A 13,348-nucleotide genomic window follows, 5' to 3' on the forward strand; every position below is an offset into this window, starting at 1 on the left:
GGAACCATTTTTCTCACCTCACTCGGGTAAATAAATGTAAGGGATTACAATTAGGAAGGTTAGTTATTGTCCTATAGCTTCCTGCTACTGTTCTTTTACTTCTACTTGCACTGCAGCTTCCTGCCTGGTTGTAAAATGCTGTGTAAATGCAGTATAGACGTGTAAGACACCAAACTGCATCTAACACTGCAGACCTGCGTTTCAAGTTCTGCCAGTAGGTGTGTGGAATCACAATCAGTTCTCAGGTCCTCGATGATTTTGTAGTAAACGTGACATGAACATCTCATTTTGACTCATGGTGGCGGCGCACAGCGGGAGGGGAGCGGTGGAGGAGAAAGGGAACGGCATCTGACAACAGTTCGCAGCCTGATGCAAACCAAGGCTGTGGCGCTTCCTCTTTCGCAACTTAACCCCCAGCTGTTGCTCGTTGGGCAAGTTTGTCTGCAAAGCCTTCACACCAAACTTCCCAGTTTTTTTAAGCAGGCAATCATCATCAGCTAGAGCAGAGCTTCTAGACACAGCTAATCACCTGCTTTCAGTCCTCGTCTTATATATTTGCACCAGACTCAGTGAATGCATAATAACAGACGTCTTCCTGCCAAGCCCAGATTTGAGCAGGAGCATCCTCGGCTTTGGCATATCGGGACTAAACTTTACAAACTGCACCAAACGAGATTAAGTTCTGTTTAAATTTGGACTCCTCTCACCCCGCGGTCATCCGTCTACGTCCTCAGTCTCCTTAAAGAGACAGTGTTTTCAGTTCGTGTGCACATCCACATGCACGTACAATATTTTTTATATTGAGTAAGCTAGTAAAGCATGCCGCTGCATAATTAAGTCTCACTTATTTTCTCCAACTCTGGGCAAAAACACTTGGAGAAAGCAAAAGAAAAAGAAAACACAGCTGAGCTCTGTCAGAGTGGGAGGATGCAAGATAAACACTAAACAGCATCTCTATCTCCCTTTTAATGCTCCGATGGAGTCATTATGTACAGAGCTCAGTCTGCCTTGCAGATGAAACGTTGCTCAAATCAAAGGAGAAGCCTTGCGCTTTACCGGCGGAGGAGCCCCATCTTTGCAGGAATAAACAAACAAATGCGGGGAGAGAGGAGATAAGGAGGAGGGCATGAAAAACAGGCGTGTCCCCGGGGCTGGCGTCAAGCATCCTTCAAAAGAAACAGCCTTGTCATGACACCGTGAGGCCGAGAAAGAGAGCGCGCGAGAAAAAGCGGAGGCCTGTGGCCGGTGGGCAGGCCGGTGATTCATTTGCCGTGTTAGTGGGCTATAGTGCCACCATGCCATCTTCTTTTCAAAGCTCAATAAAAGAAGACGCGCACTCATAAATCAAACAGAGCAGAGGGGAGGAGAGAGAAATACGAGCGGGGAGGGCCGGCCCCGTCGCGCTCCGCTCGAGCCCATTTATTTTATTATTCATCCTAAACAAATATTATTCCGCCAAGTCTCCGAGGACTTTGAGAGAGGAGTGTGTTTTAATAATGAAGCCAGCTTCACATTAAAACACCCGTTCTGCTCAGCCCCCGAGGCTATTCACATGCACTCCACTGCATTAAAGCCAGAAGACAAAGTAATGCCACGACTCTATGCTGTTCCCTCTCAAAGGGATGCCCACAACTGAATAAAAGGTTAAGTGGCGATGCTTGTTGCTGATGTTAAACACCTCTCGATGACAAATAATTCACAGTAATGGCAAACGTCGTTCTCTAGACCGCATCCGACCCAGAAAAGACTCTGTGTGAATCAGAAGCAAAGGATCCACGATACAGCAACAAAGACAGCAACTACTTATCAACAAGTAACACTGCAAGTACACTCCCAACATAGCATTAACGCTGGGAAGACACTATCCCAGTGTATCCCAACACTATGACTCTTTACCTTCTTCCACCTGCCGTCACCACGAGCCTAAAACAGAGCTGCAAGCACACGTTGTTTCATTACTGCTAAGAGCCTCTGACAGTAAAACTACTCCATGCTTGCATTTGTTAGATTATTTTTACTGCACACAGAGGGATGTGGGCTGGTTGTGTGAAACTTTGCAGCTTAAAGTGTGAAGAGTCTGTACTATCAGCCATCCCAGCCCCACACAGAAAACCACGAGCCCATCCGCCCACAGTTACCGGCTGTTTGCCTTCCTTGGAGTCTCTCTGGCAGGACAAGCAGGCGGTCAGGTCCTGGACCACGCAGGACAGCTTGTCTTTCAGGAGCCGTCCCAGCCTGAGAAGCGCAGATCCTAAGAACGGGGATTTTTCCTCAGCTTTGCAGCCAAACGGCCAGAACCAGCAGCAGCACATGGCTGCGACTGCGCCCAAGGCCTGAACCAGCGACCGACCCCTCTGAAGCAGCTCAAATAAGATGGTGAGGCAAAGGCATGGCCGGGGATCCTCATCCTTTTCTGCTAATGCCATGGCCATGCTGGGTCATTGTGCATCGGGATCCCCGTTGCTTCCTCCGTCACTCAGTTTTTATCTCCACGTCTGGAAGTTCTTACTGTGGAGTGGACTGAGCAGGGGAAGGCTAGCATTAACTGTGCTGACAGCAGTAAGCCTAGATTATTAGTATGCTCGTGGCCAGATGGCGGCTTAGTCATAACACACAAGCACTTCCACAAATTACCCACACCTACCCACCCCTCACACACACGTCTGCTCAAGTTTAGAGGGGGGTGACGGTAGCTTCAAGGAAAACAAAATCATCTGTGAAGAAGAAGATACAACCTCACATCTGCAGGCATGTGCCAACGTTTTGAAGTTTGGGATCCATGATAAGAGGGGAGAACTGAAACATCCTCCTCACAAGCTTTTAAAACATATTAAAACACCTCAGACTCGTCCAGCCCGCAGACAGGTGCCAGAGTCCAGAGAGCTGAAGAGTAAAGATGTGAACAAACGGTGCGAGCCTGCTTATTACTCAACTTAATAACATCACTGCCTGAATCAAGCCAAATCTCGCTGCACTGACATCCAGACAGAGCATGGCTCCAGTCATAGCGCTCTTCATAAGTCCATTCAAATGCTCTTAGTGAAATGTCTCGTCTGGACAAATGCAAAGAAGCTTAATATGTCTGTCCGCTGTTTAACCTTTGGTTTAATGCAAAAGATGACTGTCTGCTTTGCTTTGCATTGCATCAAACACAAACCGCAGAATTTATTATGTCATCGTTCATATACAAGGACACATATACAATACACCTGAGCCCAAAGCTGCACTGACTGGTCCGTTTCCTTATTGATTATTTTAACCACAGCTTTCCCAATAAGTGAAAGAAGTCGATTAAACCCTCAGAACAAACTTGGGAAACTTGAATTTAAATGATTTTAATCAATCACTTGCATGCGGACTGGTGTCATGTGGTGAAACCAGATTACTTCCCACGTCCTTCCATCTGTCTAATGGGATTGCACAGCATCCTATAGATGCTTATGTTCTAGCGCAGCAGCGCGGCGGTTAGCGCCGACGCATCACATGCAGTCCGGGGCCTTTCTGTGTGGAGTTTGGATGTTCTCCAGTGGGGTTAGGTCATTCTCTATTGACTGTAGGTGTCAATGGTTTTCTGCGGCAGATTGACTACCTGTCCTGCGAGAGCTGGGATAGGCTCCGCCTCCCCCCTGCAATCGTCTGCAAGCAGAAGAAACTGAACGGACGATGTGCGAGAATCTGCCGATCGAGGCTCCGCTCACGTCTTTCAGACCACTTTAGTTCACTTCGTCTGCTGAGTGGCTCAGCTCATTATGGTACAACAACACTGTTAAACCGATTGCAAAGGCGCTCACCATCCAAACGTTTCATTAAATAATAGAAACAATCATTAACTCAACGGTAAACAAAGCCGTTAACTTTGCCTGGTAAGCGTTTCAGCTCGCTCACACACACACACACACACACACACACACACACACACACACACACACACACACGTAATAAGCACAAATTGGACTGCAATAGACTAATTAATCAAAAACGATCAGTCAGGTTGAGGCAGCTGATCGCATGTGTGACAAGAGGCTTGAAATTGGTCCTTCCCTTCCATCAATCTCTATCGACTGTGCGAGCAGCGTGTGCATGCACGTGTGCAGCTCTGTGCTGATGCATGGCCGGTTTTCTACCCGGTGACTCGATTTCTTTCTGCACGCCCTGGAGAACAAACTGATGGCTGCGCGTTGATTAAATCCTTCTGTGCGCAGCAGCAAAAATCTGATTTACCAGCACCGATATCTCACCCTGTATTTTATTTCTTTTTAATTTCCTTCACAGTGGTTGATTCCCACCGATGCAGAGGGGGAGCCCTTTTCTCCTTTTTCGTGGCAATGTGCACACATCCAGTGGCACGAGTGACACGGACACGCACACACTCATAAACCTCCCTCTCTCGCGCACAGCCGCACACCTTCCCATCTTCCATTCGTTCCTTGGGAAAACAGAAACGGCAGGGAGCTGAGCAGCAGTGGTGCAGTGCAGATCCCAGCAACAGGACTGACTCACGTCGCCGGGCAAACAACAAGAGACGAACAGAGAGGAAACGACAGCAAGAGTCCACCTCCCGGCTGACCTCGGGTCAAACACGTGGCAGCTACGATTAACGTTTTTTACAAACATGTCGCCTGTATCGCCATCAATGATGCCTGCTCCCTTTTTCATTTAGTCTGCATTACATAATGAGCAACTTGCCAAACATGCACTCGCAATCGCAGCAGCGACGACTATACACAGCTTTGAAGGGCATTAAAATATTAGCCGAATGATGCAAGAGGAGGTGAACATGCACGAATACGTTTAGGCTTCCAGCCATGGCTGCATCATTAACACACGGCTTTTTGCTGTGACCACACACACTCATTACTGCCCTCAATAAACACCGGCACACAAATCTTCCCGTATTACATTATCACATCACTGAAGCGTAATTCCCAGCGGAACAGGCTCGCGGTTTAATGACTTCAATAAAGTTGGTTTGCATATCAAAAACCTGAGTAGATATTGAGCGACCAATAGGACAGAAATAGGCGCACAATCTGCCATAACTCAGAAGGGACAACTGTTTGGCACATTTACAGATATGAGATATTCCTCTAAAGTGGCCTGAAAGGAAGTGTTGCATTAACTGTAGCGTGCTTAGAACAAAAACAGGACTCTTACGGCTAACGAATGCATGACGAGAAGGAAAAGTCTGCATGTAACAAGCAGGGTAGCTCTTAATAAAATGGTGCATGTGCACGGTTAAGTGAATGACAGGAGAAGCGTTCTCTTCAGAGGATTTGGCTTTGCCCCCAGGCGTGCTTGTCCTCATGTGCATGTAGACACATGTGAGTGTGTGTTTGTGCAGGAGGCAGTGGGAGTGTGACACAGCCTCCCCTCTCAGTCTGCATGCCGTCTGCGTGACAGTAATAAGCTGTGTTTATACCGGTGGCTACGATTGAGTATCCTAATTATGGAAATGCTGAGGATTGGTGCCAGTCTGGTTTCTGACAGCCCCGCAGCTTCTGCTGAGAGTGGGCACAAACACAGCACAGACAATTTCACTCACACAGACCTGGAAGGAAAGACGGGCACAGAGTGTGGATGTTTACACGTCTTTTTTTCGCACTCGGGCCCCTCCTACCTTGCTGTGCTGAACAGGCCTGTGTGCGCAGTGGGAGCGACCATCCTCCAGTCCTACGTACAGAGATTCGCCACCGCCAGCTGCAGTACAAACATCTGGAAAGAGAGATTGTGGAGAGACAGAGAGTCAGCATGCGTCTATTTGTGTTTGATGGTGTTTTAAGCTCATACCGCCCCTTGAAGCGCATCCTTCTTCTAACCCACAAAGCACAAACAATGCAGACGAGAGTCGGTCTGAAACCACTGTGGGCGACTTTGTCGTGTACACAACTTAAATATGTCTCCAAACTAAAAACACCAAGGGCATTCAGTTACCCAGAAAAGCAAAAAAGCACACGCCTGGAAATCCTAATTAAAGACTCAGTTATCTCTTTCCTTGCTCGACTGGGAAAAAAACAACAACTCTGGAGATAAAGTTTGCTGCTAGTCCAGCCTGAAAAATGTCTGCAAATAATATTTGCATCATTACAGCATGACAAACAGATAAACAGTGTTTTGAAAATAATTTTTCAGCCTCCTTCTGGTTAAAATTCAAGGCCTGGAGGACATGCTCTCTAGCAGCTGGCACATGCAAGATTTCTGATTGTCGACCGGGAGGCAGGCCAAAGTGTCGGCGGGAAACAAAAGAAAACTTCTGGGCCTCCCAATGAGCCGAACTTGGCATTTTTTAAGCCGGCAATCATCATCAGCCAATGTCTGATAGCTAGGCCGCAATTTCTAAATATATCTAATCATCTGCTGTCGCTTCTCTCGTCTCGTACATTTGCATCAGGCTAAATGAACGCCAGATGACAGACGTCTTCCTTCTAGGAACGCCATGGTGAAATCCTTTTGTAATTCATGTCAGACAAGTGTTAATTCCCCCACTGAGGGCACATACCTCCCTGCCTCCTTATCAGCCTGCCTGGGATCATGTGCCCTCTAGAGACGGAGCGGGAAAACTGCAGGCGCTTTGATGGCACCATTTGCAGTAATGAGGTCTTCAAGTCATTAATCCCTTTGTGTTCAATTACGGCCGCAGTGGAGGAAACGCTAATGAATTATTATCATTAAGATGACACTCAAGACTGTTTTTGTGCAATGAAATGCAATAAAAGTGACACAAAATGATATGCACATCTTAAAGGAGGTTTTGCTACACAACTTCTTCTTTTGTCTTGCAATGACTGCAGTTTTATTACATATGACTCAAAATAACATCAGCCATACTATTTCTTTATTATGTTCCTTACCTTGAAATCAAGAGCTGAACAACAATCGGATATTTTTCTCTTCCAGCTGGGGATCAGCTGTGCTGACACGGACGCCCTGCTCTGCTCTGACACCTCGTCTGCACCGTGAGACTAAACCAGGCTGACAGCACTCTATACATCCACAGCAGTAATGAGCCCTCTGCGGTCAAAAGCCCCTCCCGGCCCTTCCTCTCCTCCAGAACACACAGAGCTGTGAAACATCATCTAGAGCCCCCCCCTTTCTACTCGTTTAACTCGGGGAAGTGGAGCTATTAACTGAAACGGAAACGTAGTGACAGCACTCCCACCGCTTACTGGTAACAACAAGCAACAGCTCACCACTAATAACTCTGAGGTTCAAATAAACAGTAAATTCTAAAGAAGCATGGATTCTCGGATGTCACAACAATAATGCTGCCTAGATGATGGATTACAAAGATAAGAAGCGACTGTAGAAAAAGAGGAAAGAAAAACTGGAACTTTGCGGTTTCTGAGTTCTGCACAATGACACCGAATGTTTTTAGCAGAAGTAACATTTGCACATTCATACTCAGAACTGTGAAAGTGAAACTGTACGTGTCACCCTTCAACTTGTGCCACCATTTGTGTCACATAAGGTTTCAATACCAGCGTCTCTTTCTATTCTACTGTTAGCTGTTTGCAGTGAGTAAAGCTAATGTCCGATAATGACTCCATCTACATGAACGTGTGTGTGTTCAACTGTACGTTTGCGTCTGATTAAAGCACCTGAGGACGACTTGGCTCGGTGGTGTTTACTTCGAACTTCCTGGCTGTGTTTAGTGGGAGGAGCCAGATGGTCAGAGGTCACAGGTGGCAGCACGGGGCCCTCCCGCCTCAGGCTCAGGTGCACAGTTTGTTCAGCAAACAGCATTTGGATCAATGCCAGGTCCAGACCGGGGACGCACCGACCATTCAGGACCAGGATCTCATCGCCAGGACGCAGACCTGCTCACACGGGCAAACTCGTTTCAGAAAAGCCACGCCGATCTCAAACGTGACGCTCTTATTGGTCATTTCTAGATCGGCACCTTCATTGAAGGCCAGGCCATCAGGGAGCACTTCGCTGACAAAAACCCTGCTGTTCTTCTGGCTGTCTGCGTATCCTGTTACTGCAAAACCTGCCAGGAGGATTCAACCGGAGGATTACATAAAGGATCACGACATAAACTACAAACACGATTCGCCCAAACGTGCCCGACTCACCGAAGTCGCCGCTGCCGCTCTGCCTGCTCATGTGCAGCGTAAACACATTAGCCGGGACCACCTCCAACTGATCATTGACCTGCGGGGCAATATTAAACAAATCGATACACATTATAGAAAGAGCGGATAAATGAAGTGTTCGTGTGGGATCATGCGTGTTTCCCCTTCTCACCACATCACGGAGGAGCTCTCCGGGAGCCACGTATCGAACCTCCACGTGCTGCCCCGCTTGCCTGTGCAGTCGGAGGCAGTGCGCGCCCGGGTCCAGCTGTTTCACCTGTTTACACAGGAGCCTATAAATGCTTAGCAGACGGCACGCACAAAAATCATCCCACATATTTCCGCACCAGTACTTCGCCACACAGCTGCTGTGTGGCCCGAGGTGGGAATTACTCAGACTTTCCATGTAGTGATGGGAAATTTGCAGTAAACAAAAAAAATGTTTCGCCTAAGAAATTGCATGCATGTTGTTTTTGCATGTGTGAGCCCATGCATCTGCAGCCATTCAGGGGGGGCTGTGTGAAGTGTGTAATGAATTGGTGTCATTTCAAACCCTCGGGGACATAATGCAATCAAATCTGCTGCAACAGCTGTTTGAGGCCAGATTATCTGACCATTACTGAGGCTGTTCTCGATGGAGCTAAGAAGCTTTGCATATATGAAACATTCAAATGTTTTTTTGCTAAAACAGTCACAGGAATATTATCGTCTGATTTTTGTCAAATGGCATAATTTCTTTGAAACTCAACCTTGCACGCTGCACAGAGAAGGTCAGCAGCTGCCTGGTCTCTTCTGATGGGAACTTGGACCGTCAGCCCGTCTGGCATGTAGACACACATCAGCGCATCTGCGGCACTGCTGACGCTGTCCCAAAGACCGCCCTCGGGGGGCGACATGGAGTATATACTCGTTAGCACGTCCAGCCTCTGTGTAGGTGCAGAGAGGGGCATGAAGGCAGGATGCAGTGAGAGGTGGGTGAGGACCGTTAGATGGAGCAGAGAGGAAAGAGAATACGGGGGAGAGGGAGGTAAACAAAGAGAGGAGAGAGAGAGGAGACTTTGAGCAACAACACACAAATCAATACAGGTCCATTAGTCTAAATGCTTGGCTGTGGATCAAGTGGCAGAGCAAAGATGTCATACAATTAGCCTTTCAGAAATTCATCTGACATCACAGACGGCAGTTGCTCCATATAATAGTCATCATAATGACCGTGTACAGGATTGGCAAGCGTCGAGTGCTGGGTCTAGACGTCCCGATGATATCGCCGCAGTTCTCCCGGACTTTTTCTTCTAAAACAACCACAGGAGTCATTTGGACTGAGGTGAAGTGCGGGGGGGACAATTTATATCGGAATCACTCAAACTTTCAGGAGGTAATTATGTGCTGCATTATTTGCGGGATTAAGAGTGAGTGGGGTATTAAGGCGGGGGCGGGTTGGCCTCACAGGCGGCCATTTAGGGGTTTTGGTCGCGACTCGGTGTCTCTGGAGGAAAAACGCCACAGCTGCGATGTGGAGCTGCGGGGCTGTGGGAGACGCCACGGTGCAGCCCGAGACCACAATTATCAGAGCTCTGGATCACGAGCGACGGCTCAGTCGCAGCAAATGTAGTGAAACACGCGGGTGGAAGAAGCCTGTGATTCAGCACTTCTGACACAGACGATATGAAACGTGCTGGTTAAACTCAGACATGAGACCAAGAGGGATAATTGCTTTAGTGAATAGGTTGGGATATAAAGCGCAGTTTCAGATGCATTATGGCATGATAAAATAAAGCGTGGTGTGTGCCTGTCTGAGGCTTTCTGTCTGCTCTGCATGTGTGTGAGCTTTTCAGTCCGTTCCAGAGTCGAGCTGCCTGATGAATCACCTCAAGAGGAAAAAGACCTTTTTTTTCCTGCCAGACAGAAGGCCTAAAGGGACGAGCTACAGTCTCTGATTCAGAGCATCAGTTTGCTCCACACACACACACACACACACACACAAACATTTCCACCTTAATGTCCTTTTGACTAGCCAAAAAAAAAAAAAAAAAAAGAGCCACCTGTGTTCCTCCTAAAAATGTTTCCGTCTGCATGAAGGAACACAAGGTGCTGCTTCAACGCCCACTTCTGTCTGCAGCTTTATAGATGTCAGGTCACACTCACAACCTGAGGATGGAAAAAAAAAGGCCGACATGGTTGCGTAAATGTCCCGTTTGTGTCCCGGTGTGACTGCAAAACCAAAAACTCTGTCGTCCCGATCAGAGACAGACTAACACTGAACACTCATTCATGGTCAGAGTGCGTTCTAACGGGCCGACGGTTGCCTGGCCAACGCTCCGTGAGCCGCTGCCAGACACGCGCTGCACTTCAACAAGTGCCCTCTGTGGCGAGTGTGCGCGTGCTATTTATGTTTGCGTTCAGCCAGGTCATTCGAGCCAGGGCTTCAACGTTTCCCCTCCAGTGTGGAAATTATTTCGAAGCGAGCGGTCCTCCACCCGAACTTCTAAAGATGGAACAGAGTGGAGTAACGAACGTTTAGTGATGACCGCTGCTGCAGAAGAATAACCATCTCTGTTCCACTTAGCAACATTGTAACACAAATATTACAGTAGTTCCTCAAACAGATAGGAAAAGACTGAAAATTGCCAATCAGGTCTATTTAAAGCGTATTACTCCTTATTTCCTTAAAGCTCCACCCAGCGATCCCCTCCTTTACAGCGCAATGCCACCAGTTTCCACACTCATAACACTACTGACTGTTTCTTAACCCGAATCTTATAACTGAAGAAGGCAAAGACTCGTTTCATTTTACTCTCTTTCACCAGCAGACCTCTCAGTCTCCCTAATAAACGAAACATGGCTGCAGCTGACTAGCTGAGTCTTCATCATCTCACGGCTCTGCATCGTTCGCCCTAAGCTCTTCTGGTCAAGTTGCAATAATGTGAAAGCGTCTTTTTCAAATTCATTTCAAAGAGAATGAAAAGAATAAGTGCTGTAATTCCAAAAACATAACAACTCAACATTCCCTCTTGGTTTGGCGAGAGCATGAGACCAGGGGAGCACAAAACTCTTTCGAGGTCGCCCCTTTTCCTCGATGCTGTTCGTGATATTTCAGGCGAGCACCTTAAGGCACAGTCGGTGTGAGGGGCTCGTTTTGAAGATAATGTGGTTCTGTTAGCGTGATAACGATGCGACCTTCAGCATGCACTGGAGCAGCCTGCAGCCAGGTGAGAACAACCTGATATATTCGCCTCCAAGTCAGTTCTTTGCTATTCATTTGTGGACTGCACCATCCAGGAAAAATGAAACATAGAAATGTAGCGCGAGGTGAAGAAGACGCTGATGTGGAAAGCAAACCTTACGCTTCTGATTTACCTGGTAATGTTTGTTCCAACCTTCAGCCTTTCTGCTAATAAGGACTGAAATATTAGCCCCGCTATGAACGTTTGTTATATTTCGTTCTTCCTGTAAAACAGAGCAACAATGTTTTAAACACAGCTGTTCCAAACATCCCAGTTTTACTTTAGATATTTACATTATTTTACTTTGCACATTAAACTTGGAAACACACTGATAACTTTTTATGTCCTGATTTTTCAGCATCAACAATTCTTTTCGTCAGCTCACATCTTTGCTGAGGTTTACACTGTGTGTAATAAAAAATGAAAGCACATCATTGGTCAGTCATGATTTGTGCTGTGGCTCAATCAAAGGTCAGTTTTTCAGAGGTCTAATAATATTCACCATCATAATTTCTGTTTTTATCAGATTATAATTCTTTTATTATGTGCAAACATAAATAATCTGTGCTGGGGTGGGCGGGCTCATGATTCTGTCCTAATCTTTATAAAGAACCACTTAGCAGACAGAAGTGACCCAAACTAGGACAAGAAAGCTTTTTATTCCAAAAAGCAGCAGCTGAAGTGCTTTGGTTTGATTAAACAGCTTTCGGGAGTTTCCCCAGGAGGAAGGTACCAACCTTATTTACGAATAAAGCGTCAGGATGGATGGAGTGTGAAAATGCATAAATGAAGTTAAAGCAAAGCTGTTTTAGTAACATAAGAATAAGTAGCAAGGAGTTTTTCCTCCAGCAGTCAAAACACATCAGCTCGCTCTGCTGAGGAGTCTTAATCCACAGCAAAACAAAATCATCCCTGTGCCGTTTTCCACTGCTGGAAGCAGAGGATGTAAGGAGCCAAGCTCTGCTATGTGAGTTTTAACTTCACACCATACCAAGGCAACTCCAGCAGTGGCAGCTCGAGCCCATACAGATGTTTATCTCACCAACTGAAGGCAACAGCTAAACGTGACCTGCAGAAAAAGCTGGATGGAAAAGACCCACACAGAGAGGACACGACACGCACAAACACAGCAACACAAGGAAGCACAAGAGCGACGCACACCCTTCACTTGAAAGGATTAGTGCAGGATGAGTGCTTATTAGAGTAATTCGAGGGCTTTGAGTCCAAAGCAGCACAATAGGTGCAAAGTCATCAAGACGGAAATGAAGAAGTGTGCATGTTGACAAAAATCAAAGCGGCTGCGCAAACCTCTCTCTTTTCTAACTTCCCACACCGTGAAGCCTTAATCCCCCCGAAAAACAAAACGGATCCCTGCGACGAGCCGCTTTCCTCATTTACGTCCAAACCTGAGAGACTTTGAGTGAAAAGAGCAGAGAAGCTTCCAGCAACATGCATGAAAGCCAGTGTTGTTTCCCCAACACGCTTCCTGCTCAGAGTCCCTTTCTAGGCCCTTAATGAGGGCCGTTTTACACTTGCCACATTGACCACAGACTAATGCTATGAATCACTACATCCTGTGAAACACTGATCTTTATAACACCATTCGTCCTCCGTCTAACGCTATCCATTATACCCATCTGTCAGTGCCACATTTCATCAGGCAGGAAATATTTTGGCTTGCTGGAGCCATCAGGAGGAGGATGGACTGACTCATTACTGCTGCACTAATCTGATACTGTCACCACGCCACCAATCAGTGACCACGAATGTTTAGCTGCGTTTTTCAGGTCTGTTTTGGCCTAAATGAGCTGCTTGCTAACTTTAGCCTAGCCTAGCTTATAAAAGCTTAAAATCTGGCTCCTGTATCTGACTGAAAACTACAACATGCAGTCCAAAAAATTGAGACACAAAACAATGAAATAGAAAGTGAACAATGCAGAAATGGGATTATAATAGGTGGCGTATTTGGATTCTATTTATATTCATGTTGGGAGTTTTAAACTGAAATGGGAATTAAAAAGAGAAGAACATGTGGAAGTTGGAGCCCGGCGA

At 46.7% G+C, this 13,348-nt stretch overlaps 1 protein-coding gene across 1 annotated transcript in view; it reads right to left on the reverse strand.

Moving 5' to 3' along the window:
• The window catches only part of tiam2a (TIAM Rac1 associated GEF 2a), a 59,601-nt gene that overhangs the window by 13,843 nt on the left and 32,410 nt on the right, over positions 1-13,348 (reverse strand). The window contains exons 10-15 of the mRNA XM_085256190.1: positions 8,822-8,998; positions 8,245-8,349; positions 8,073-8,151; positions 7,898-7,987; positions 7,596-7,814; positions 5,618-5,712 (exon numbers count right to left, since the gene is read on the reverse strand). Of these exons, the coding sequence (XP_085112316.1) occupies positions 5,618-5,712; positions 7,596-7,814; positions 7,898-7,987; positions 8,073-8,151; positions 8,245-8,349; positions 8,822-8,998 (765 nt within the window). The remainder of the gene's footprint in view (positions 1-5,617; positions 5,713-7,595; positions 7,815-7,897; positions 7,988-8,072; positions 8,152-8,244; positions 8,350-8,821; positions 8,999-13,348) is intronic.

Source organism: Mchenga conophoros, linkage group LG19, assembly GCF_057382185.1.
Source record: "Mchenga conophoros isolate Kocher_MC1m ecotype Shallow Benthic linkage group LG19, M_conophoros_male_GT1.1, whole genome shotgun sequence".
In the NCBI taxonomy this organism is placed as follows: Eukaryota; Metazoa; Chordata; class Actinopteri; order Cichliformes; family Cichlidae; genus Mchenga; species Mchenga conophoros.